Source organism: Brienomyrus brachyistius, chromosome 8 (assembly GCF_023856365.1).
Source record: "Brienomyrus brachyistius isolate T26 chromosome 8, BBRACH_0.4, whole genome shotgun sequence".
Lineage (NCBI taxonomy): Eukaryota > Metazoa > Chordata > Actinopteri > Osteoglossiformes > Mormyridae > Brienomyrus > Brienomyrus brachyistius.
In genome coordinates this window covers 5,057,018-5,081,086 of record NC_064540.1, presented here as the reverse complement: position 1 = coordinate 5,081,086, position 24,069 = coordinate 5,057,018, and the positions used below count along the sequence as shown (strand labels likewise).

At 42.8% G+C, this 24,069-nt stretch overlaps 2 protein-coding genes and 1 long non-coding RNA gene across 3 annotated transcripts; 1 reads left to right on the top strand and 2 right to left on the bottom strand.

The window, feature by feature from the left end:
• Positions 1 to 381: 381 nt before the first annotated feature.
• On the bottom strand, positions 382 to 6,064 carry rbpjl (recombination signal binding protein for immunoglobulin kappa J region-like). Its single transcript, XM_049022684.1, has 10 exons — positions 5,931 to 6,064; positions 5,786 to 5,856; positions 5,313 to 5,428; positions 4,864 to 5,038; positions 4,390 to 4,527; positions 3,793 to 3,905; positions 2,556 to 2,693; positions 2,153 to 2,308; positions 1,958 to 2,061; positions 382 to 879 (listed from the first exon to the last, which is right to left on the bottom strand). Exons 3-10 carry the CDS (start codon positions 5,385 to 5,387, stop codon positions 606 to 608), a joined length of 1,173 nt encoding a protein of 390 aa, XP_048878641.1. The 5' UTR covers positions 5,388 to 5,428; positions 5,786 to 5,856; positions 5,931 to 6,064; the 3' UTR covers positions 382 to 605.
• A 3,052-nt stretch (positions 6,065 to 9,116) lies between these two features.
• Positions 9,117 to 23,899, top strand: matn4 (matrilin 4). The gene is made up of 11 exons (XM_049022663.1): positions 9,117 to 9,377; positions 13,412 to 13,531; positions 13,692 to 14,258; positions 14,382 to 14,504; positions 17,028 to 17,150; positions 18,737 to 18,859; positions 20,070 to 20,192; positions 20,633 to 21,046; positions 21,480 to 21,632; positions 21,800 to 21,904; positions 23,395 to 23,899. The coding sequence occupies exons 2-11, from the start codon at positions 13,462 to 13,464 to the stop codon at positions 23,451 to 23,453; spliced, it is 1,860 nt and encodes a 619-aa protein (XP_048878620.1). The 5' UTR covers positions 9,117 to 9,377; positions 13,412 to 13,461; the 3' UTR covers positions 23,454 to 23,899.
• Positions 20,212 to 22,470, bottom strand: LOC125747453 (uncharacterized). The gene is made up of 2 exons (XR_007399310.1): positions 22,293 to 22,470; positions 20,212 to 20,901 (listed from the first exon to the last, which is right to left on the bottom strand). It is a non-coding gene; the product is annotated as an uncharacterized LOC125747453 (long non-coding RNA).
• Positions 23,900 to 24,069: the final 170 nt, after the last annotated feature.

Genomic DNA, 24,069 nt, shown 5'->3' with positions numbered 1-24,069 from the left:
GGACTTCTGGGTTACTAGGATGCTGGACAGTTGCACTACTTCAGCTGCTTTATCACTGGACATCTGTGCTATTGAACAGCTGACCTGTTGGACTATTGGACTGTTGGACAGCTGACCTGTTGGACTATTGGACTGTTGAACAGCTGACCTGTTGGACTATTGGACTGTTGGACAGCTGACCTGTTGGACTATTGGACTGTTGGACAACTGACCTGTTGGACTATTGGACTGTTGGAGAGCTGACCTGTTGGACTATTGGACAACTGACCTGTTGTACTATTGGACTGTTGGACAGCTGACCTGTTGGACTATTGGACTGTTGGACAACTGACCTGTTGGACTATTGGACTATTGGACAGCTGACCTGTTGGACAGCAATCGGATAGGTGACTCATCTGAGTTGCTTTATCGCTGGACTGCTGGTCTGTTGGAAATCTAGGCTACTGGGCTGTTGGGCAGCTGGTCTGTTGAGTTGTTGGACAGCTGAGCAATTGGACTGTTGGACATCCGGCCTGGAGTTGCTTTTTCACTCGACTGTTGGACAGTTGAATTGCTGGACTATTGGCTTTCTTCTGTAGCTCCTAAGGGCTGCCCCTGTCTCTAGGCTAGTTCTGCATGAAGAGGTGGAAATTGGTGCGAGTGAACTCCTGGTGAATGGAGTGTATGAGGCTGTCAGAATCTGTGGTGTGCTCAAGAGCCACCTTGGGCTTGGCGGGGGGGCTGTGCTCTGGGGTGTAGGTGAAGGTGAAGGTGCTCCTGTAGATCAGACCATCTGAGCGGATTAAGGACAGGGGGACGGTGATTGGGTGCCGGAGCCATTTCCACTCCCCACTGAACACTGACACGTCTGGTACAACACACAGCATCGACTTGGGAGTCCTGGAATCACATATCAACACAGAGGAATTCTTCATGTATCCAAAAAGAATACAAAATGTATTGCTGTCTAACAACCTTTCAAAAAACTTGTTTCCTCAACTCTAAAGTGCATAACTGCAGTGTAAATGTTTATAGTCAGGATTTAATGGTCTTAATAGTGTCTGTGATGTGCACTGTTGTTTACAATCATATTTTGAGACAATGGCCACAGGCCTCAGATAAGTGAATAATATATAAGTGTGGCTGATATGTTGCAGCTGATTGTGAATCCTGGTGAAAACCTTCGGCTGGGGTGCCTGTAAGAAGAGTGTTTACAGGGTTTAAAAGATCATTTAAAAGACAACGACCCGTGGATTACAGGGGCTTCCATACTGGAACTGTATATTTTTCCACTTGCGTTCTAGGGCTCCCTAAATTCCTGAGGATATACAAAGCAAAAGAAGCAGAGAAGATATATGCTCTGTTTCTCTCTGGTTTGTAAGCAAGTTAAATTAAAGTTAACACATCTGAACATGGGCGGCATGGTGGTGCAGTGGTTAGCACTGTTGCCTCACACCTCTGGTACCTGGGTTCGAATCTCCGCCTGGGTCACATGTGTGTGGAGTTTGCATGTTCTCCCCATGTCGTCGTGGGGTTTCCTCCGGGTACTCCGGTTTCCCCCCACAGTCCAAAAACATGCTGAGGCTAATTGGAGTTGCAAAATTGCCCGTAGGTGTGCATGTGTGAGTGAATGGTGTGTGAGTGTGCCCTGCGATGGGCTGGCCCCCCATCCTGGGTTGTTCCCAGCCTCGTGCCCATTGCTTCCGGGATAGGCTCCGGACCCCCCGCGACCCAATAGGATAAGCGGATTGGAAAATGGATGGATGGATGGACATCTGAACATAGCTTAAAAAAATCGATCCTGGCCGTCGCTGCCATTAAATCTGAGGGGGACGTGTCCCCCTCACATTTCATAATCATTCGTTTGGACCCCCCCACATTTAACATAAAATATTAGTTTTATACCAGTGTGTCCCCCCCCACACACATTCAAAATGCTTCTGATGCCCCTGAAATATAATAATGACTCAGTATTCACCTGAACATTGTTTCCGCTTCCATGTTTCCGAACCAGACCTTCAGATGTGGGCCAAAATTCTCCCCGTGAATCTCTAACATGGCCACATGTCCGCCTCCGTTCAGCTGAAGAACCGGGTGTCAAATTAGCTGGAGGAGCAAATGGGCGCCTGGCCGTTTTATGGTGTGAATGGTGCAAGCCGGAGAAGAAGCTCACCTCCAGAGCGCTGATGATGGGGATGGGGGTGACGGAGCTCTGCAGGGAGGCCTGGCTCTCGCTGAAGGTGTACTCCACCATCTCCGTGCCAATGATGGTCCAGCATGAGCCATCGTTCAGAAGCTCTCGGCCAGGTTCCTTAGAGCATGGCGACCCCTTGGAGGACCACGATAAATATGAAAACTGAGCCATTTCCTGACACACATATTGCTGTAGAAATATATGCTAGTTTTCTCTAGACACTGATTCTGTTTCCCAAGTAAAAAATGAACATATAAGGAATTTTCCCCTTCGAAAGATCGAAATCTTATCTTATCTTATCTTATCTACAATGCGCCAGAATTTCTTAAATACCATCATGCAATGTTTGATAATGCAGTTAAGAGCTTCCTGTGATACAAACCTGGAACTGTATGATTTTTTCATTGGAGAGACACAGGTACATTCTGCTCTCCTTGAACTGGAAAGCACATTTGTGGAGTTGGGAGACAGGCTCCTCCACATCCAGAATGGCATGTTGCTTGTTCACCTTTCGAATCACCTACAGGAGGAAGAACGACAATGAATAAATCACACCCCGATTCTTCTAATTAACATCTACACTGCTCCCAAGCCGAATGTCACGGCTCAGTGAGTCAAGTAACTAATAGCTAATGTTATTTGAGAAGTTCTGCGCACCAAAACAGCAGCCTGTTTCAGTCTTTAGTTCAATCCACCGGCTTGTAGAGATTCTGTGGTAAGAATAAACACAGATCTCTAATACGGCTTATCTGATGTTGGAAAATCAGCACCTCCCAATCACTGGCATCAACCAGTGCGGAGCCAGTCAGCAGCATTGTAGCTTAAGAGAGGCAGACACACCACACCACAGCCCTGGGCAGAGGGGCAACAAAGAGCTCTTCTTCCCCCCAAAAACCACCACGAAGCTGCCCAAAGGATATATAAACAGAGGAAACACACAGCTGGAGCTGCATACAGCGAGTAATCTTTGGCCATCCACAGAACCAGTCAGCAGTCCTCAAACTAAAGAAAACCACACATATTACCCTACACTTTTGCCCCCAAATGCCACATTTTATTAATGCTTAGTAAGCAAGCTATCAAAGACTGTTCAGTCTGCACTTTACAGAGCACGGTTTCCATATTTATTCTTTGTAGAACATATTCTTTGTAGGCATAATTCATATATTTCTTAAAATGAAATTTCATTTTCTTCATGTTCTTGTTTCATGATGATGGCAAAAACCAATAATATCTGTATTTTTAATTAAAATACTTCAATTTAAAAAGTTAGAAAATAACATTCGGAATTCATTTCATTTAAAAACTTCAATTAAACCAATTAGTCCAGAATGGCATTGCTTTAGCTACTTATCTATCCATCCATCCATCCATTAATCCATTCATCCATCCTTTTTCTATACCTGTTTGTCCTAGGCAGGGATGTGGGGGTCTGGAGCCTATCCCAGAAGCTACAATGCAAGGCAAGACATTGTGCCAACCTATCACAGGCTTTAGCGACTTATATATTTTATAAAAAACTGTTAAGTCGATCACTGTCATTTCAGTAAAGTCACACGATCTTGTGACTGGCAATAAAAACGCCTTGAGCTGGCAGGTCTACATTAGGAGGTCTTTACCATGGGGGGTAGAGCTACCCCAGTGATGGTGCAGACGAGTTGGACTACGCAGCCGTAATAGACGTAGCCTTCCCGCCGCGAATACTCCCCCTTCTCCAACTGCTGCCGCTCCACTGCAGAAGCGAAAGCAATGACGCTTAATCAGAGCAGGTCCTTACAGCCTGCAGTGTCTACCACAGTAAATGGAGACATTCACAGAAAACTATAAAGCAGAGACAAGCAGGCTATGCCGCTATAAGTCAACGTTCGTAGCAACCAACCAATACCAGAGTGCAGCAGTAGCTGAGCAGAATTAACAATGATAGCAGAAGTAAGAGTCACAGCAATACTCCAATAATGATAGTATAAGTAGCAGCACTGGTACCACTCGGAGATGGGGGGGTAGCCCTACCAAATGACGGACTGTGCACCCCCAAAAAGAATCACCCAAAAATGCCAAATAAAGGCTAGCCTGTTAGCTAGGGATCGTGGGTAGGGTGCAATTGGGCGCAGATCGTTTGCCTAACAGATCAACAATTCTTACCGTTACCAGTCCCCCCGGTTGTCAATTCTGGCACCAACACTAGCAAAGTGGACCACAGGGGGAGAGTAACTCACCTAGAGTAATGGTGAAGGCTGCCCACTGCCTGGCACTGGCCACAAACGCACCTCCCTCCACAGCCAGGTAGCGTGTGCTAACGGTCTGAGATCGCAAGCGGTTAAAGAGCGACACTTTGGATCCTGACAATATGCACACTGCAAAGACATACACAAGCTTAAGGTAAATGAGTAGCACAGGGTGAGGAATTTATGTGTCTCTTCCATCCTTTAACCGGGACACGATCTTCACACGCTGCGTGTTGCATTGTATCCTCTCTAGCAATAGCTTGAGAAATTCAACGTTACGGCACTCTGTGATCACAGCTGACATCTGCTTGTTCGTTCCCAGCCTGGGACAGGGCAGCAAATGTCAGGAAAGTAGATTTCTCGTCTAGTTCTGGACCAGCAGGTCATGTGGAATGTGTTCTGCGGGGTCATCGCCATGGTGGCAGCGACCAAAGGCCAGGATGGTCAACGGCGCCCTTGACTCACGGTCAGCATTCTTCATCGACTGCTTCTTCTGAGACGGCTTGGAAATCACTTTGATCAGCTTGCTGTAGAAGGAGCCAACTTCTTGTCCACTGCTAAAAAAAAGCTTCAGTACCAGTCGGAAGTGCTTTCGCTTGTCTGCGTCAGAAATGTACAGGGCTTTTGCGCAGGCAAACTTCTGCAAGAAGAAGAATTTCATCCACTCTTTCTCATCATTGCAGATGATGTACAGCATATTCATTCATTTATGCAGTGCTGTCTTTATGTTTACATTGTCATATTGTGTGTAAAGCCTTCTGTCAGGTTTTGCTGTATGCCTGCATATTTTAAAATGACAATAAAGTTTGAGTTGACTTGAATTGACTTGAGGTGATGGCCAAACTAAGTGGCAACTGATGACTCATGGAGGCCATAAGCTCATGTCTAGAGTTGGAGGACTGTTCCTTCCTTACCTTTGCATCAGCTTGTTCCTCAAAGGCCAGTTTAAAGTTGTCCATCTGGGCACTTCCGAGGTTGTCAAGACCCATATAGCCACAGAGCCGACAGCTAAAGTCCGCTAAACCATTGACTACATGAAAATGAGAAAAAACTGTAATTATCACAATTAATAATTATCCATCGTGTAAATGCATAAAATACTGGATTTACATGTATATGAAATTAATATTTAAAGGGCACTTTCATGCAAAGAGAGAAGTCAATGCGTCCAACATTAGTAACAGAGCAACAAACAGGTGTTTCTTCAACACGAAGCAATTCTTAAGTTGGAAAACTGGGTAAAATGAGGTAAAATATAACAGTCACTGTATCTTCTGCTGCTCCACCCGAACAAGGGGGTTGTCAGTCTTTCGGAACTAAAGTTTAGATTAACAATTGATAACACTAGTTAGTGACGTTAACTTTAGTGATTTTGACTTGGCAGTACCTTTTAGGTGCTCTTGTTTGAACTTCCATCCTGGCCCACTGAGGAACACGCATGGAGGTGGGCACAGGAATCTGAGAGACATAAAATCAGCGGTTACATCACAAACGTGGGCCCCTGCATTTCTGCCCGAAATATTTGAGCTCACCTTTTCTCGTTGCCATATGACTTCTGCGCTACCTTGGCGTGCAGGATAAGAACTGATTGGTCTGGGTGGAACTGAAGGCACTGCTGTGCTGTATCCTGGGTCACCCCAGGCTGCTGGGATAAGCTCTGACCTGGTTTACTTAAAGAGAAAAAACTTGAACTCAACCCATTATTTTCATGTTTGAAAATCAAACAGCCAAAACTCCAACTTTGAATTCAGTAAAAGCAATGTGGGATGTTTTCTAGAATGTTCCACTCCACATTTTCTTTGAATTTTTTTTCCTTTATATATTTTTTTTACCCCAAAATAATGCAGAATTCAAACAAGAGATGAAAACGGGCGACTTCATTAGCATGGTTTCAGCTGTCACCTTGAATTCCTGACATAAACCATATGTTCCAAAGTCTGCGACCAATAAAAAATGTTTTTTGAAAAACAACAGAAAAATAACCTGAAATACTTCCCCAGCCTGAAACGCGTGATTCAGAACTGATGCGGGGCAAATGTGGTGGCAATTCTGACCAGACCGCCCAGCGTTTAGGCCGAGGATGAAACAGCAAACACTTCCAAAGCAACAGCTTCAAACAATCGAGCCTCCACACCCACCTCCGCAAAGCCAACGGTGTTCCACAAGAACCGTTTTTCTCTCTAGTACAGCTGAATACAGCAAGACATGGTTCAGAACTAAATTATGAAACACCCACAAACCCCCTTGTTAAAAGGGGGGAAGAGAGAGTTGTAATATAGAAATGTAATCAGTTTTCCATTTTGAAACAAGAAGTATGGAATATATAAGCGCTACACACATTGTTTAGTCTTTTATCACGAATGAAATCCCACCCAAGAATCCAGCTACACAAATCACAACAACTTGAATAAAGTGGCTTTATGTATGTTTTTCTTTGGGAAATGTTGCCTCTGGTTAAGTACACAAATATTAAAATAATATAAAATCAATTACTATTACTGGCATTATTGGCTTGGCTTGATTCATCTTTGATTATCACAGCATAATAATTTATCCCAGGGGAGAGTAGACGGCTTTTTAACATCCCCGTGATTAAATAATTAAAAAATGTAATTATTAAAAAAGATTTGATTGCATTATGTTATGTAACATTTATTCGTTTCCAGGGGGAAAACTATTAATGCTGCCATATCTGATTACAAATGACCAGAGTCCTGGATGAACAATTATTGTTGTTATTAGTTATTAGTAATTACATTAACACATGACAAGGAATGTAGCACATCCCAACTAATGCCATGTCAGACCTGAACCATACTATTCTCACCAGCCTGGTTATGCGGTAATACTATTCTATTCTATTCTATTCTATTCTATTCTATTCTATTCTATTCTAAAACAAATCCCCCATCCCACTGGCATCTCTTTACCTTACAGAAAAGAAGGATGTGAAGTAGCTAGTAGCGAACTGGCTACCGCTTCTAGCTTCCCCTTTGCTACTCATTTTAATGGAATGCGTGTATGTTAATGGAAACCACGGATATGGTGATCAGAGGAAAGATATTTGCTTTCAAATTTATCACAAGTCTGTTCTTTTCCCATATAACCTAGTTACCACGTTGCCCTAAGCGATCAGCTCTGATACAGTATGATATTTAGCCAAGTGATGGAATCAGAGATGCTAATAGAGACATGACCCCCCCCCCCCCCCCCCCGGCAGACGTGGCCTGATGCTGTCTTGTTCAAGCCGTTGAGAGTTGTCTACTGAGTCAACTGCAAAGATGTAACATGGCTTTATGGAATTCACATGTATTCTTCCTGGGTAATTAATACCTGTGAAAGTGAGAATGGCATTTCATTAAAGGCCAGCAGAGGACGCCTGTATCTCATCAGGTTGTCATTGTATGCTTACGGGATTTACAATCCGGTGGCCACGAGTCAACGCTCAATGCCAGCCTCTTATATTTCATTCTCAGTTTCTCATTGCCGACCAGTGGAAAAACATTCCGCCTTCATGAAACGTCTCATGTTATTAGTAAATTATATATTTTTCTATTTTATTTCACATCAATAAATCGGGCAGTGGGAAAGATTTAATCTGACGGCCGGTCAATTACGCAGAGACCTGCCGCTCCTTTCATCTGACGCTTTTCGGACCACACCGAAGTTTTCGTCCGAATGATTTCAGTAGTGGGAGGCACACGGTTTCACGCTGCGCTCATTAAACGCTGCGAGAAACTCCCGTTTTATTGACCGCCAAGGCCGGGCCAAGGAATGTGCCGCATAAGGTGTAGAATTCAGAAAATTTCCACCAATAAGAATTGCTGAGCTGTCATGAAACAAAGGCAACAAGGAATATACGAATATTGCAGAGTGGCCCCTGTTTTAGACATGTTAGCCATTAATTGCCCTTGCAACAGGCTCAGTTAAAATGCTTGGGAGCTGAAACTGTTGTGGGAAATTCTGCGTCCACATTGAAGCCTTTATTTCATTTTAATAGACCTTCAGTTTAAAAGATGGTGGTCGCTGGACCAAAATCAGTTGTGGGTGATCAAACATATGGTGAAAACGTGAGTACCGCTTCTGTTATTAGACTTCTGAAGGCATTTTTTAAGGAATAATGACTCCGTCTTGGTGACGTTATATTTGACGCTGAGATTTGCAGAGCTATAAATGCTGCCGGCCTCGTTTACATGGCTTTACCTCTGTGCGGTGGACTCGACCTTCGCCCGGAGGTCATGATGTCACAGGTACAGACATACTGGCATTTCACACCGTGCCGTGTGAGAGCCACTGTCTCCACTATCGCTCTTTGTTAAGGCTTGAAGATCTCCCGCAAATAAAGACAATTATTTGATGTAAACTGTGTAAAAGAGAGATATGGAAGCAACTTCAGGTCTTAATAGGAGTTCAGGTTTGCCTAGTAATATTAATGATGCTAGACAACCCTTCATTGTTCTTTTGGGGTAGTGCTTGTCCAGTAAATTTGCATTTTGTCCACCCATTTCACAGTATCTCACCTTTGCACCAGCATAACATGGGCTATTATAATCTAAACTATTTTTAAAAAAAAAAAAAAAAACGCCCAACCTAGTGCTCAGCTACCCTCCCTAAAAGTAATAAGAACCCGGCCACTCGAATTTCAAAGGGGAGGGGTCTAAACTTTTAACCCTTTTGGCTTAGGTTTTATACCTGCTCATACTTCGAGTTATCGGTCCACTCTAGGCAGAGCAATAGCAAAGAGCAACTTAATCTGACTAACGATAAAATAAAATTCGTTAACCTGGGACTTTTTAATAATTATTATTATTATTCACAAGACTTCATCATTTTATGTTTCAGTGCCATAAAGCTGGTGGCCAGTGGACCTTCACCGGACATTTTGCGGAGACTTTAGCGGAGTTTTTGTGCGCGAGGTGCAACATTTACCTGTCCCACCTTAACAGTTGCGGCTCCGCTCTCCCCAGTAGTGCGCCCAGGTGAGTAAGCGCGACTCCAGCGTTGTACAGGTCTGTGGGATCGCGGGTATCTATGGACACTGGGGGCGTGAATTAAAAAGAAAAGAAAGGATGGAATAGATAATCATTCATTCATTAAAAAACGCGGGTTATTTTTAAGATTTAGGCTATTACGATATTAATACAGCTATTCAGTAACCGTACCTATATTTGAAGTAATGATATAGCAATTAATTTTAGATACATATACATCTGTAATTGTACATAATAATTATATATATATATATATATATATATATATATATATATATAAATATATATATATTATCCTGCATTTATTTGCAGAACGGTCGTTTCCATTTACTCTGTCACACACAGGTGATGCCAATATCAGGGTTCTTTTAGAAAAGTTTAACAACTGATGTCACAATTTTGCAAATAGAAGCTTGTCGAAGTGATTTTTTTTCCAACATCTAAGCCGTTTAAATGCTACATAGAAAGACAACCAGATGTAATTTAACTGCAATTTAACTGAACCTTTTTTTCCGTCTGCTTTAGATAAAACTCGGAAAAATATTATTTATAATGCAAATTGGCATGTCAACATTACGCTGTTGTGTGAACAAACTAGTTACTGATGTTTAATAATTGGGGTATTTATATATTATTTATGTAATTTTTCACCGAGATCGTCTACTGGAAGGTCTGCTCCAGAAGAACTGAAATTAGTAACAGTGATAATATGATGCTGAGTTGGTCGCCTGTGTTGTTCTTACGCGCACGAGTTTGCTTAGTTTGGATTGGATCTGAAAGCGATATCTTAGCAAATGTTCCATAGTGACCCTTTGCAGTTGTGACACCAGTTTGCCAACCCAGGCTAATGGTAGTTACGTTTTGTGAGTGGCTTTCTTCCTACCTCCTTGCACATGCCACAGTCTGTAAATTTGGTTTCGTGATCCACCGGCACAAGAACATGAAATGAATTTTGCATAGTAATTGAAAATTTGAAGTTATTTCACAGACTGTTGTTCCTTGAATTGCTTCTCGTGGGAAGGTTCTGAGCAATAAGGTGCCAATAAGCCTTTGTCTGGTATGTAACCAGGTGTTCCTGGGCTGTCTGAAGGTGAATACAGGGACCTTCAAACAGTAGCAGAGTCAACATCTGCTTTCAATCCGTTAGGATATTAATCAAAGCCTCCTGTAAGGCTGTCATTCATGCTGCAGCGACTGTAACAGTCTTTTCCTGCCTTCCTAACCTAACCGTGCTCTATGAAACAGCAGAGAATACCTTCACTGTGCATGATTTACCCATGGGAGCTCCCAAGGGGCTTGAATATCATTTAAAGGGGAAGCTTGTGGAAGCATCACGCAGTATTTGCACTGGACTCGGAGCCCCAAACCTGGCCAAACCGTCCGTCTGTTTACCTCTCTTCCTGTTTCTCTGTTTCTCTCTGCTGCTACACACTGATTTCTGCCCTTTCAGTGGAAACTCCTGATTTCCTTCCAGACAAAGCCGTAGACTCACCGCCATGCCTCTCCTCTGCCACCCCTTCGCTGTGGTGCTGCATGTCTCAGTTCGACCGTCCAGACTCTTCCCCTAGTCTTGATCTCAAATTCCCCCCTGCATGGTACCTACTTCTCGCCTTCTGCTCAGATCCCCAGCTGTCTTTGCCATTGAATCCTTCACCTTGCTCCACACGGTCTTGCCTATACTGTCTGTGACCTAAGGGTGTTTCTGGAGGAGGGAGGTAATGTAAAGGTGTAGTAATTTTCCAGCTACCCCCTGTGACTCTCCCCCAGCCCGGATGTGTTGAGCATCCAGAGGCAGCATGTCCTCTAAGCGGCCGAACCTTTATTTGCTCTCGAGAATGTCACCTGTTCCCCAGGTGCGCGCTTCTCACGCCGCCTTCGTATTGAACAAATAAAACCTGATACAGGAAGCGAATTAACTGACTAAGGTTCAACTAGACGTCTGGAAAAGAGCACTGATTGGTCAGTCCCCTGACTTTGTCGACCTATCAATGACTGGCAAGTACCATATGTTGCAAATAGTTCTTCAATTAACCTCTGCTGAAAAAAATATGCCTTTGTTATGTCTAGAAACTTAAAAGCCTTCAGGGCTTGTGGCTGAACCGTGGTTGACTCTCAGCTCGCCCCAGACGAAGCTCTATGATGGACTATAAACATGGAACTTACATACATACGACTTGCTACTGCAAGAGTAATGCAGTCATTCTGACTGTGATTTAAGGTCCGTAAGGAAGCTACGCTCCAGTAAATTAGCAAACTGAACGCATGGAATGGAAGGGTAAACCTGAACACTTCCTTTTCCTGCAGTGTCATGCCTCCAGAAGAGTGGTTTAAGTGTATTTTACTTGAATTGGTGGTGTAAATATTTAGTAGGCCATTTATAGTTGGAGATTCTATGACCTGACCAGGATAAGTGGATGGATGGATGGATGAATGGATATATTGCTGTAGAGAAATATGTTCTGGTAAAGAGCTAAATTAGAGTTCAGTATGTGAGCATAAATATATCCTGTTTCAAAAGAATCTCATTAGCAGCTTGAAAAGAATGTGCTAATGGAACAGTGCTTTGTAATTTTCCCCCAATTTTTTAAATTTTCGTGAGGATGAAAGATCTGATTAATATACGACATATATTGTAATTTAATGAGCCTGAGTGATTATTTCATTGCATATATTTAGCAGATGCCTTTGTCCAAAACTGCATAAGTCAGGATGAGGCGATGGGGTCACTGATTGTCCCTGGAGCAATAAGGGATGGGGGCCTCGCTCAAGGGCCAAACGGAGACATCACTCTGCCAGACGCAGTATCTGAACCAGTGACCTTCCGATCACAGACTCAGCGCTGCACACGCCTCCATTTAGATCACTTTATATTTACCTTTTACCTAATATGGCCTGATAGGTTGCATCCTTTTTATAAAGAGCATATAATATAACATTTAAGCATAAAATACTGGGAAAATCCTGATTTGCTAATCCTTTGACTGGGACTTGAAACTGGTCTTGAAAACTTTAAGAAATTCATGAATCGCTATATAGTCGTTCTATTTATTTGATATTACTCCCCTTCCTGGAGTAGCTGCCCCGAAGCGAGAATGAGAGAGAATGTATATGTTTTAACATATTCTTACATATAATGGATATGCTGTGTATATAAGAGTAGAGGTTCCAGTTAGGGTTCTCCAGGGAACAGAGCTCTTTCAGTGGTGCGCCTGTGTGGGGAACAGACACACTGACGCTTTGTGGCGCAGCAGAAGAGGCGGTGCTGTGAATCCCGGGCCGGCGGAGGCGAGGGGACCCCTGCAGGAGCTGCGGAGTTATGCTCTCCATCTCCACAGTGGACGTGCCCTGGTGTCCACTGACATGATCCACTGTGTTTCTTAGTCGACCTGCAGAATTCCACGGAAATATACCTTCATAGTTCCTCTGTTCTGTCCAGTGGCCCCCGTCATCAAGTGGCCAGTCACTGTAGCACCCCTTAAAGGCAGCTCAGTGAAAGTGCTCGTTCCATCTCTGGGGCTTCTAACGATAATTAATGGAAGCTATGGATAACTGTCATAACATCCAGGCTGGTCACTTGCACTGTGGAACAAACTTCTTCATTTATAACATCCTGGCTGCACCAAGTGGCACGTATATTTGTTTTCAAAATAAATTGCATGCATTGAAAATTAGTGAATAGCTGAATCAAGCTACTTTTTCTGGAACCATTTCAGCTGGTCCTAGCGAGTGTCTGTGATATAAAAAAAAAAGCTCCTGAGAAAATCCTTTGGTCTGATACAATAACAGCACTTCATATTTAAAAAATGTTTGGCTAACCACTGTTAGTTCATGAGCTCTTTAAGATTTGCCTTCCATCAAGTATATGCTTTAAAAGTCGGACAGGCCTGCAGGTAGCAATGTGCTATATGTTACATGCAGTTCCTTCCCGACATCTGTTAGGGATAATTTTTTTATGGAAGACGCAATTCAGGAATGCATGTGTCAGTGGGGATACCTCAGTGAAAGGCTTGTTTCCCTTACAGTGCCGTCTGGACCTCAAAGACATTTACACGCAGCAAGCTAAGGTTCAAACATGAGTCTGCTATGGATCTGTCTGTCTCTCCTTTGCTTGGCTGCCTCTTCGAAAGCCAGGCCACAGACAGGTTGGTGTCATTCACTCGCATTGTGTAGTCAATTAAAACTTTTATTCAATTGTGACCCATGTAAGGAGCTGTAAGGATGATGCGAACGCTTGCTAATAAAACTACAATGTAAAGATGTGACAGTCTCAAAGTGAAGTTTTATGCTCTTGTAAATCAACAGATACAGCCCAGAAGTGCAAGTCTGTGGATCTCGTGTTCATCATTGACAGCTCCCGGAGTGTGCGTCCTCATGAATTTGAGACCATGCGCAAGTTCATGATCAACATCATCCAGACTCTAGATGTGGGCCCCAATGGCACACGGGTGGGCGTGGTTCAATACTCCAGCCAAGTCCAGACTGTCTTCTCTCTCAGCACCTTCGCAAGAGTGGAAGACATGGTCAAGAGCATCAACGAAATCATCCCCCTGGCACAGGGCACCATGACGGGTCTGGCCATTCAGTACACCATGACTGTGGCCTTCTCGGCCATGGAGGGTGCCAGGCCCAATGTCCCTGATGTCGCGGTGATCGTGACGGATGGGAGACCCCAGGATCGCGTGGCTGAGGTGGCTCTGGCCGCCAGGCAGAAAGGAATTGAGATTTTCGCCGTGGGCGTGGCCAGGGCAGACATGAGCTCCCTACGTGCCATGGCCTCAAGACCTTTGGAGAGCCATGTGTTTCTGGTCGAGTCCTTCGACCTCATCCACCAGTTTGGGAAGCAGTTCCGGGGAGAGCTGTGTGATAAAGGTAGCCTTCTCCTCTTCATGGAGTAGTGAAGCAACCTTCTGCTGTAGCAAGAATGCCGGGGATGGGTAGAGAAGTTATTCGAGATCCCTCAGTGACGTGGGCTGATACTTGATATGTCTGCAGAGGTGGACCCCTGCCTGGAGCCAAGCCATGGCTGCGAGCACATTTGTGAGAGTTCATCAGGATCCTACCACTGCAAGTGTTTCCCTGGGTATCGGCTGAATTCTGACGGCAGGACCTGCTCAGGTGACCTAAATTCAGTATCGCTGACTCACCTAAGATGTATGTGTTTTTTCGCGAATGAGGTCACATGAGATATTCCCTGAGATAATTAGGTCACACCAGACATATAGGCAAGTAGCAAAATTAGCCTTGGCTGCTCGACAGGCACAATCTACCGAGGGGGTGTTCAACACCTCCCTCCCCCCACCTGGGAAAACTACCAAAAGGGACCTATCGATAAGGTAGCCTCCCTGCTGAAATTTAGTTCTGCATACAGGCCTGGGTCACACATGCGTAAGTTTAGCTGAGATTAGGCTTGGTGCAATATGTCATGTTAAGCCAGTGGCCTGTACTACGAAGTCAGTTACTGGCTTATCGGATTTAAGGTACCACAGTTTAAATGGACTTCATATTCGTTCACTTACATTTTCCCCAGACCACCTTCTTAGCAATCCGACACGTTACCCCGATAAGCCAGTAACCCAGCTCTGTAGTACAGGCCACAGGTGATTTGAATCATACCTTTATGTTTTTCACTTTTTTGCTTATATTTTTTTACTAAATTAAAGATTAAAGATGAAAAAAAAAACACATGTAAAAAAAAATATTCCCATTTCTGAAATCATTGTAAAAATAGTTATTACTTTGTTAACCGGGCTACCATTAACTTTTCTAGATTGAGAGATTAGTAGAGAAAGTGTGTCTCATTAAAATAAGTCTGATGGAAAACCATTCTGGTATTTGTGTTTTGCATTTGCACCTTGATTTATGGGACATTTGCTGGCAGAAATAGGTGCCTGACCAACAAGTTCAGGTCTAACTTAAAGCAATAGCACACTGGTAATGTAATGTTTGGATAAGACTTCGAAAAACAATCACACGTTACTGACAGGACGACATGTTGTTTTTAAGGCTCACCGACAGATCTAACATTATAAAGATCACGGTGAAGCAGGAAGTGATTCTGTACTGTGTGAAGGTGGAGACCTTCATGTGCACATTAAGCACATGAGCCCCTGTTGTCGTTATATTAGCAGTGAGGACATGGTGCCTCTTTAATCTGGTGCCAAAACAGTCCTGGAATGCTATACACCCCAATTAGAGCCCGCTTGCTTCAAGTAAAAAAGAACATAACTTCGAATGGAAACAATGTTCCTAATTTTCTATTCTGGGATTAATCTGATCCCGATACCAAACAGAGCCAATTGTATAACCGATTAACATAATTTTTGAAGCAAATTGCTCCAAGTTGTTGACTGTTCATTCCAGAAAAGCATCGATAAGAGATTGCAACAACAGCTAAATGCTTTTTGATGGCCATTTTTCCATTCTGTTCGCTGAATTAAAGAGCTCTAAAGTGATTGGAAAAATTTAATGTAAGGGCAGAGGCCCCCGTCATAAGTTTTCTAAGAACTGGCACCAATTGTTCAAAAAACTCCTACTATTTGACACTTTCAGTGCAGCTCACTGTCAGGATCCACTCTGGTGAAACATTCAGCTAAGTAATGGTCGACATCAGTATTTCCCAATCTGGTCCTTGGGGACTCACAGAGAATTCATATTTTTGAGGAAGCAAAAATGTGGACTGTTTGGCAGGGAGCTCGGAGGGAGCAAAACCATAGACTGGCTGTGGATCCTGAGGGCCGGACTGGGAGACACTGGTTTGCGTTCATGGCTTTCAGATCCTGCCTTGACGGGCAGTAGTCTGTACCGACTACCCAGAAATCCTTGAAGAGCTAATGCCGGTCATATTTGGAAAATAAGCCAAACTGGTTCACCTGGACTAGTACATAGTTAGTGTCATGCAGAAGTGCTGTAATGCTCTTAAAAAAAACCTTCCAACACTTTGGCCCACTAGGAAATGCTGATTCAAGTAGCTCTAAAGCTGACAAGCTCTGTTGAACTCGCTTTCTTCCACATGGGAGCTTGGCTTAAGTTGGATGAAGTACCTGAATGTCCAGCGCACACCCGGGCAAATGCTGTCCGGCATACCGGACCATGTCTAACCAGCAGAGCTATTTCTACTGGCCTGCGTGATCATAAAAATGGAAGAGAAAAAAACGGGTAAAGTTTTATGCTTAAGTATATGAAGATGAACAGATTTATGCCTACAAATCTTTATTTGAATTAATAATAGCTATATAGTAAAATATAACATGTCTATTATTGTGGCTTTCATGGAACATAGAAATAATCTTTTGAAAATGGCCCCAGCTGACATGGTGAAACTTGAGTTTGGCTTCCCAACGAAAATAATTCAAGGGCCTGTTTCTACCTGTGGGTCTGTAGAATGGACGCTCCGTTCTGGTCACCAGTCATGAAACCTCTTTTACTCCTTATTCTTCATGGCATCATGTGACCTATGGTATGTTAAGATATCAATGTATCTGACAGGATGTGTCTCCTCGAGCTTGTTTGTACCCTTGAGACGTGGCCTGTTGTTGCAGGGATACTGACCTGGAAATGACTAAGACTGCGGAGCAGTAAATGCTAAGGATGAAGACTGTGGTATTTGTTATTGTGGAACTGAGACCGTGTGTCTTGCAGCGGTGGACCTCTGTGCGGAAGGGAAGCACAACTGCGAGCAGATCTGCACCAGCTCCCCTGGTTCCTTCGCATGCAGCTGCAGGACTGGTTACAACCTCAACCGAGACAAACGGACCTGCACAAGTCAGTGGCCACCAGAGAACTGACAGCACTATTACACTCTCACACAAACATTCAGTCACCCTTTCATTTCATCAGGAAAGATCTGTATGTAAAAACTGAACCTTTTCACGTTTCAAGAAAATATTAGTCCATTAAATTAATATGGCGGACAAAGAAAAATGTATTTCCCAAATAGTTTAGAAATAATATACCCTGAAAAAAATGTAATTTCCGTCCATCCATCCATTCATCCATCCATCTCTCCAGCTCCATTACAACCCCTTACCCTGGTCAGTGTATTTATTACAATGAAAATTACTATTCAACAATTATGGTTATATATACAACATATCTTTAGTTAAATTAAGCCAAGCTGCCAAATCTACATTTTTAAACAGAGCCAAAGTGGGGAATGTGAGCAGGGTGAGTGATGTGAAACTGGGCAACTCACTGTGAGCCTGGAATCGCTTACTCAAGCTTATGTGCCACGGATAAATTTTAATGAACACCAAAGCCGCCATGTCACCTGCCTTTCAAAGTCAATCATTTTACCTACTCATTTCTACAGATACGTATGACACTACCCAGGAAAACACCTCACAAAAAAAAAATCATGCAAGTAATTATTAAAAACATTTTTGTTCACTCTGTTTTGGTGAATCATAAATACATTTTGAAATAAATTACCTGGTATCTTCTGGAATTTTCTCCATGAGAGGTTTAAGTTTATAAACAAGTTAATATACAGTGTGAGCCCCTTAGCTGCAGTTCTTTGCAGTTTACCGTAGTCCGGAAAAAGAAGAAATTCCAGAGATTAATAGTTCATAAGTTTCAAACCTTGTGCTAAGCGAGTACAAGCTGGATGCTGGTGAATACCCGCAATAGTCTAAGATATCTTTTAACAAATTAAATTTTCTCATTACAGACCATGTACAGGCACATGATACACACAATATTTGTCATTGTAAAATGTGTGACAGTATGTTTTTTCATTGTTACTTCATCCTTTGAGGGATATTCGAAGCGTGCTTTTCAGTGCTCCGTGATCCCTTGATATACATTTTGTCATTGCTCTGTTGTCTCTTGAGAATTAGGCTAAAATGTCAAAATCCCATTCATTTGAGAGAGTACAGTACTGTAAAGTTATTACTGAATTTAATGTCAGGTTGTTTTACTGTGCGTAACATATCAATTAAACTTTATCATATGCATGTACACAAAAATCATATTGGATATGGGGTTTGTGGATGATTCGTTCTTACCTGGGGTTTTGGGCACCTGTGTATCTCTTGCAACATATCACCTGTGGATTTGGGGGACTGCAGTGCCTAGTTGTCTATTATTTCCTTAATGGTAAACATTTTCTGCTCTTGTGAAGATTACAGGCTCACACACCAAGACAAACAAGTTTTATACTGTCCAGCAGTTATGTGGTTTATGCTTTTTTATATTGCATTTGATTCTGCCTCCAGAAGACAGAAGGTCTCCATTTCTATTATGGGTCTCCATTCTATTGTGAAACGTTCGCGCTAACAGAAAAGCATAAAAAATATTGCCGTTCTTACTAGACTTGTCATTTCTACTCAGTGTCTCTTTTCTCTCTTCAGTGATCAACTACTGCTCCTTCGGGAATCACAGCTGTCAGCACGAGTGCGTCAGTGTCCTCAGTGGCTTTTTTTGCCGGTGCGACGAAGGATTCGTACTTCAGGAGAACGGGAAGGACTGTCAGCGTAAGTATTCGACGTGGCGGAGAACAGAACCATCTCGCATCTTTATCAGAGGGAAAGATGGACTTCTGACAGTAAAACTATGCCGTGCCGACAAAATAATATAAGATACGATGTGAGAGCTATTGTTGGCATGAGTGAGAGTGTCCTGCCATCTTTATTTGGCTTATGAAAATAAAGACACACGTTGGTGTATGAGTCAGACAGCAGGCACCTTCAACCAAACTGAACTGCATGCTGCATGTGGTTAAGTGTAAACTCTTTCCAAAGTGTTGTGTTTTCTTTTCCGTTCCTCTCAAAAAAAAAATCACGCCTCTGTATCTATGTCCAATTTAGCTCCTCACAAACATGTCACTGTCTGATTCCAGTAAGTATTACCAAGCCCAGTGAGCTGTGCTTAGTGATGGAACACACAGAGTAGTTCTTATACAGTATCATTCCTATTAATTATGCAGTGGCATGTAGCATTTGTGCAGCTCCGGTGACGTTTATCCCCCATAACATTCTTTCGCGGAGTTATAGAATAAATAAGAGAGGCATTCAATAAGTTCACATACGCAGGGCAGAAGAGAAAAAACTATCCACACACTGTAATTATTTTCCAAAATTTAGGGTCGAGCTGCTGTACCGATTCACAAAAGATTTTTATGAAGTGTTGCTTTACATTCTGCCTTTCAACCCTCTGTGTTTGCACGGTCGCCATACTAAGCAAAATGCTTCATAATGCCGATACAAACCACAAAATCATTTTGGCAGCGCGAAAAGTATTTTCTGTCCATATACGTAACACTTTTGGAAACCCCTTTGTGTTCTATCAACATTTTGTGACTGTCAGGATTTAAATCAGCCCTTGTTGAATGTACTGTAGTATAAGCGGTTCAAGGGTGATAAACATTTTATTTTGGGTGTGTCCTATTTTTAAATGGAGTCAAGTTAAAAAGACAGAAAACAGACATTCACATGGCGCATTGGTAGACGAGACCCCAAGCAATTGCCTACCTATGCCATATGGTAAAACTATGTTCTGGATCAATTGTATTATGTATATTATTGTATAATGATAGTCTATTGTCACATGGTTTGAGGACCATCTTACACAAGTAAAATGGTGGTGATCACAGGGGACTCATTTCCGAGTCAGTAGCTCGTTCTCCAAATCCTCCAGTCTGGCTGTCAGAACCAGGCACACACCTATGTTTGCATTTCTCCTCAGGGGAGAACCTGTGCAATGTTGTGGAGCATGGCTGCCAGCACCAGTGTGTCAGCGCCCCAGGCTCTTACTACTGCATCTGCCCCGAGGGTCAGGTGCTGCAGGATGACGGCAAGACATGCGGCAGTATGTGAACCGTCGCAGCTGAAGGTCACCCTGGTTTATTTGGTAGCCAGGGCTGCAGGGTACAACACAAGGAAAGTTCTAGCAAACATCCACACCACAGTACAACGAATAGGAGTCAGAGTCTGATTAAATGAAATCATGTTAAAAAAAGACATCACAAATTTTTCCACTGTTGGGTAACCAGTAGAAGGTTGCAGTGAGTGTAGAGAAGATGCACGGGACACAAGGTGTGGGAGATCCTGGCCAAGATGAAGCTACATATGTGACTGTGTATGCATATGCCTTGCAATGAGCTGACATCCCATTTAGAGCGTATCCCTGCCTTGCGTCCTATGTTGTCTGGATTTGGCTATATACTTGATGAGTGGTGGGAAGATGGATGGAAATTTGTAAGTTTACAGTCTGTGACAGTCAGATATTTAACTATTTGCCCTCTACAGCTTGCAGATCTGCAAATATCGACCTGGTAATGCTCATTGATGGCTCCAAGAGCGTGAGGCCTCAGAACTTCGAGCTCGTCAAGCAGTTTGTGAACCAGGTTGTGGACTCCCTGGATGTGTCGTCCCACGGCACTCGGATTGGCCTGGTGCAGTATTCCAGCCGTGTCCGCACTGAGTTCACCCTGAACAGCTTCACCAATGCCCAGGACATCAAGGATGCGGTGAGGAAGGTGGAGTACATGGAGAAAGGCACCATGACGGGCCTGGCACTGAAACACATGGTGGAGAACAGCTTTTCAGAGGCTGAGGGTGCCCGTGTGGCCAACAAGAACATCCCCAAAGTGGGCCTGGTCTTCACGGACGGCCGCTCCCAAGACGACATCACAGAATGGGCAAAAAATGCAAAGGATGCAGGTAAGCAGGATAAGTTCTGTCACTTACTCTTAGATCAAAGCTGAACTGAAGCTGTGTAACACACATTAAACATTGTCGGGCGATTCTTTTCACGAAAGGCTTTTCTGTTTAAGTTCTGATAGTAACATACTTAATTCAAGTAATTAGGGCCTTGATAAGCAATTAATTACCTGATGTATGTGACTACTGAGAGAAATTTGCAGATTTTCTGGACATAAAAAACCAGATTCAGGTAACAGGGGAAGCCAATGTTCTTTTGAACATTTTACATAACATTAATCATTTTTCTTGTATGAGCCTGATGCTATGTAGTATTTTTTAATTAGGTAGATGGATTAGTAATTAGGGTGCAGGTTCTGTAGTATATTATCAATGTGTAGTGAAGAAACTTCTTCATCCAAAAAGTGAGGGTTTATCGTTTTGTGGGCGTCAGGCATCACGATGTACGCTGTGGGCGTTGGGAAGGCGGTCGAGGACGAGCTGCGTGAGATTGCCTCGGAACCCCTCGAGAAGCACTTCTTCTACGCCACCGACTTCTCTGCCATCGGACAGATTGCAGAGAACCTGAAGCTCAACGTCTGTGCAGGTATAGTACCGTGTGCATCTTAACACAGGTCTCTACTGCCACCTAGAGGGGGGACTGTGAAACCTGCGGTAGAGTTTTTTGAAAAGAAGGTTATCTGACTCGCTTCGGGAGGGCGGCTGTGGGATGCATGGAGGTGCTCGCCCATTGACCTGCATGTCTTCCTTCAGAGGAAAGTCAGGGAGAGATAGAGGTGAAGGATCCATGCACCTGTGAGAGCCAGGTGGAGTTCCAGCAGACCACCATGCTTGCTTTGGATCAGCTGACACAAAAACATATCCTTTTGCCTTCTTTTTACAACCAAAATCCAGCGTGAACTTTCAGGGATCTACTCCCTGCAGACCATGTATTCGTCTTGACAATGACAAGCCGGCATATTTACATTCGGATAAATTAAGACATACGGCATCAGATTAAATTTCAAAGTGGCTAAAGAAATAATATACACATTTAGCATATGGGTAACATATGGGTTTCGATGCTGTTTCAGAGTCTCCTGGTAGTGGTAAATCTGCCTGACGAAGTTAACAATTTGACATTGTGCAGACGAATTACATCCATTTGGTCCATCACAGTGAATTATAATGCCTATGAGCAAGGGCCACAATAAGTCTTTGTCGACAGACCTGGTGAGAGCCTGTCAGCAAATACCTCAGTACCTACCATTCATCAGAATAAAGCAGGTAAGTAGATCCCTGTGCCATACTGGAGCCGGGGAACAGACGGGCCCCGAGAAAGCGAATTCCTGCAGTCATTTTTGCGTTAAAGATTCACTTGTTTTCTCCTGCGCCCATTATTAGGGTGAGGCAGCGGGAGGTACAATGGTGCTCCTATTGCAGTGAATTTTAAAAGCCTTCTACTTTTTAGCGATTGTAAAGGGCTGGCTGAATGCCTACGTAAACTTTACTGTGTCAATAAAGCGCCAGTCAGTCATACATGCAGCCAACTTCCGCATGGCCTTAGCAACCAGCCCGCAGTAAGTAAGAGCACATCGTTAGTAAAATATTGTGATTTTTGTGATTTTTCGGTGCTGTATTACACACCTACGAAGAACAGACTGGAGTCAAAACATTCAGCAATAAATACAGACTAATGTTCTATCCACCATCAGCACAATTAAGTGAGTTATTAATTGTATATATTTATATGTACATAATTAAAATAATAAAAGTTAAAGAGACAACCACCCAACATAACATGTGTGAGGTATTTTAGTGAAATTTAGACCAATTTAATGTAAAAAAAAAAAAAACACAAAATAAACATATATTTTGGCTATTTTAGAAAATTGTTTGTTTCGGTACTAGAATTATGTAAACCAATTAGCAGACCAGTTAGATCAGATTTCCTCTCCTCTGATGTTGTTTCTACCTCATTTAGAAGTTTGACAAAATATATTCTGTTAATTGTTGATATGTTCATCTACAGCTCTATTCGTTTTGCTAACTCATTGCCAGCTACAACAGAATGGGAAAGTACAGCAAATAAAACTGAATTATATGGACAAGCATTAACGTATGTAATACTTGCATTTAAACATTTAAAATGTATTTAAAAGCTATTAGTATTATTGTGTTAATATAACATATATTGCCCTATTGCTCTGTTTATCCAGATAAATATTAGATGAACGCTCCAAAATGAATGGTCTATGTCACACAGTATGTTTTGTGTTCATTTCAAGTTACACTCTGTTCCCGTGTGTTTGTCTATGTGGCTGCACCACAGCACGTGAATATTCACGATGTTCCTTAACCGCTCTCACTGGCTGTTCTGACAGCCAGACTGGAGGATTTGGAGAACGAGCTACTGACTCGGAAATGAGTCCCCTGTGATCGCCACCATTTTTCCAGTCTTGCTTTCTTTTTCTCTCAGTAGAAAGTGCTACTTGTGTAAGACGCTCCTCAAACCATGTGACAATAGACAATCATTATACAATAATATACATAATACAATTGATCCAGCATTTGGTCCCTGTTATATGTGCACTGGTATCACATTGTATACTTGGCAGTGTTTTTTGAATGGTTATTATGTAAATTGTGTAATGTTTGTAAGATCAAGATGGTTTCACCAACTCCAGGCTTTATTTCTTTTTGTGATATGCATTTACCTTTTTTTTAAATTATTACATTTTTAATGTTTAATTTCTGTCTATCAATTACGGCTGAATAAGAGTTCTGTATATTTCACATTCGCCAACTGTGCTGAAAGAGACAGTGTAATGTTTCCAAATCATTTCTAATAATAAATATCCATCCATCATCTAATTGTTTATCCAGTGTAGGGTTACAGCAGGTTGGGGGGGGGGGGGGGGATAGATGGACCCTGTTCCAGGCAGCTCAGGGCACACAGCCGGAGAGTACACCTTGGACAGAGTGCCAGTCCATTGCAGGGCACACACACAGTACAGGCAGTGTAGAGAAGCTAATTAGCCTAC

What these genes read in the sequence shown, in the direction of transcription:
- rbpjl (XM_049022684.1), bottom strand. Translation starts at nt 5,387, where the DNA reads ATGGGTCTTGACAACCTCGGAAGTGCCCAGATGGACAACTTTAAACTG. An exon ending in GTCGATGAAGAATGCTGACC is followed by an intron (nt 4,528 to 4,863) that starts GTGAGTCAAGGG and finishes ATGTCTTTGCAG; the next exon opens with TGTGCATATTGTCAGGATCC. An exon ending in CCATCATCAGCGCTCTGGAG is followed by an intron (nt 2,062 to 2,152) that starts GTGAGCTTCTTC and finishes CCGGTTCTTCAG; the next exon opens with CTGAACGGAGGCGGACATGT.
- matn4 (XM_049022663.1), top strand. Translation starts at nt 13,462, where the DNA reads ATGAGTCTGCTATGGATCTGTCTGTCTCTCCTTTGCTTGGCTGCCTCT. An exon ending in GAAGCTCAACGTCTGTGCAG is followed by an intron (nt 21,633 to 21,799) that starts GTATAGTACCGT and finishes GTCTTCCTTCAG; the next exon opens with AGGAAAGTCAGGGAGAGATA. An exon ending in GGATCAGCTGACACAAAAAC is followed by an intron (nt 21,905 to 23,394) that starts ATATCCTTTTGC and finishes AACCGCTCTCAC; the next exon opens with TGGCTGTTCTGACAGCCAGA.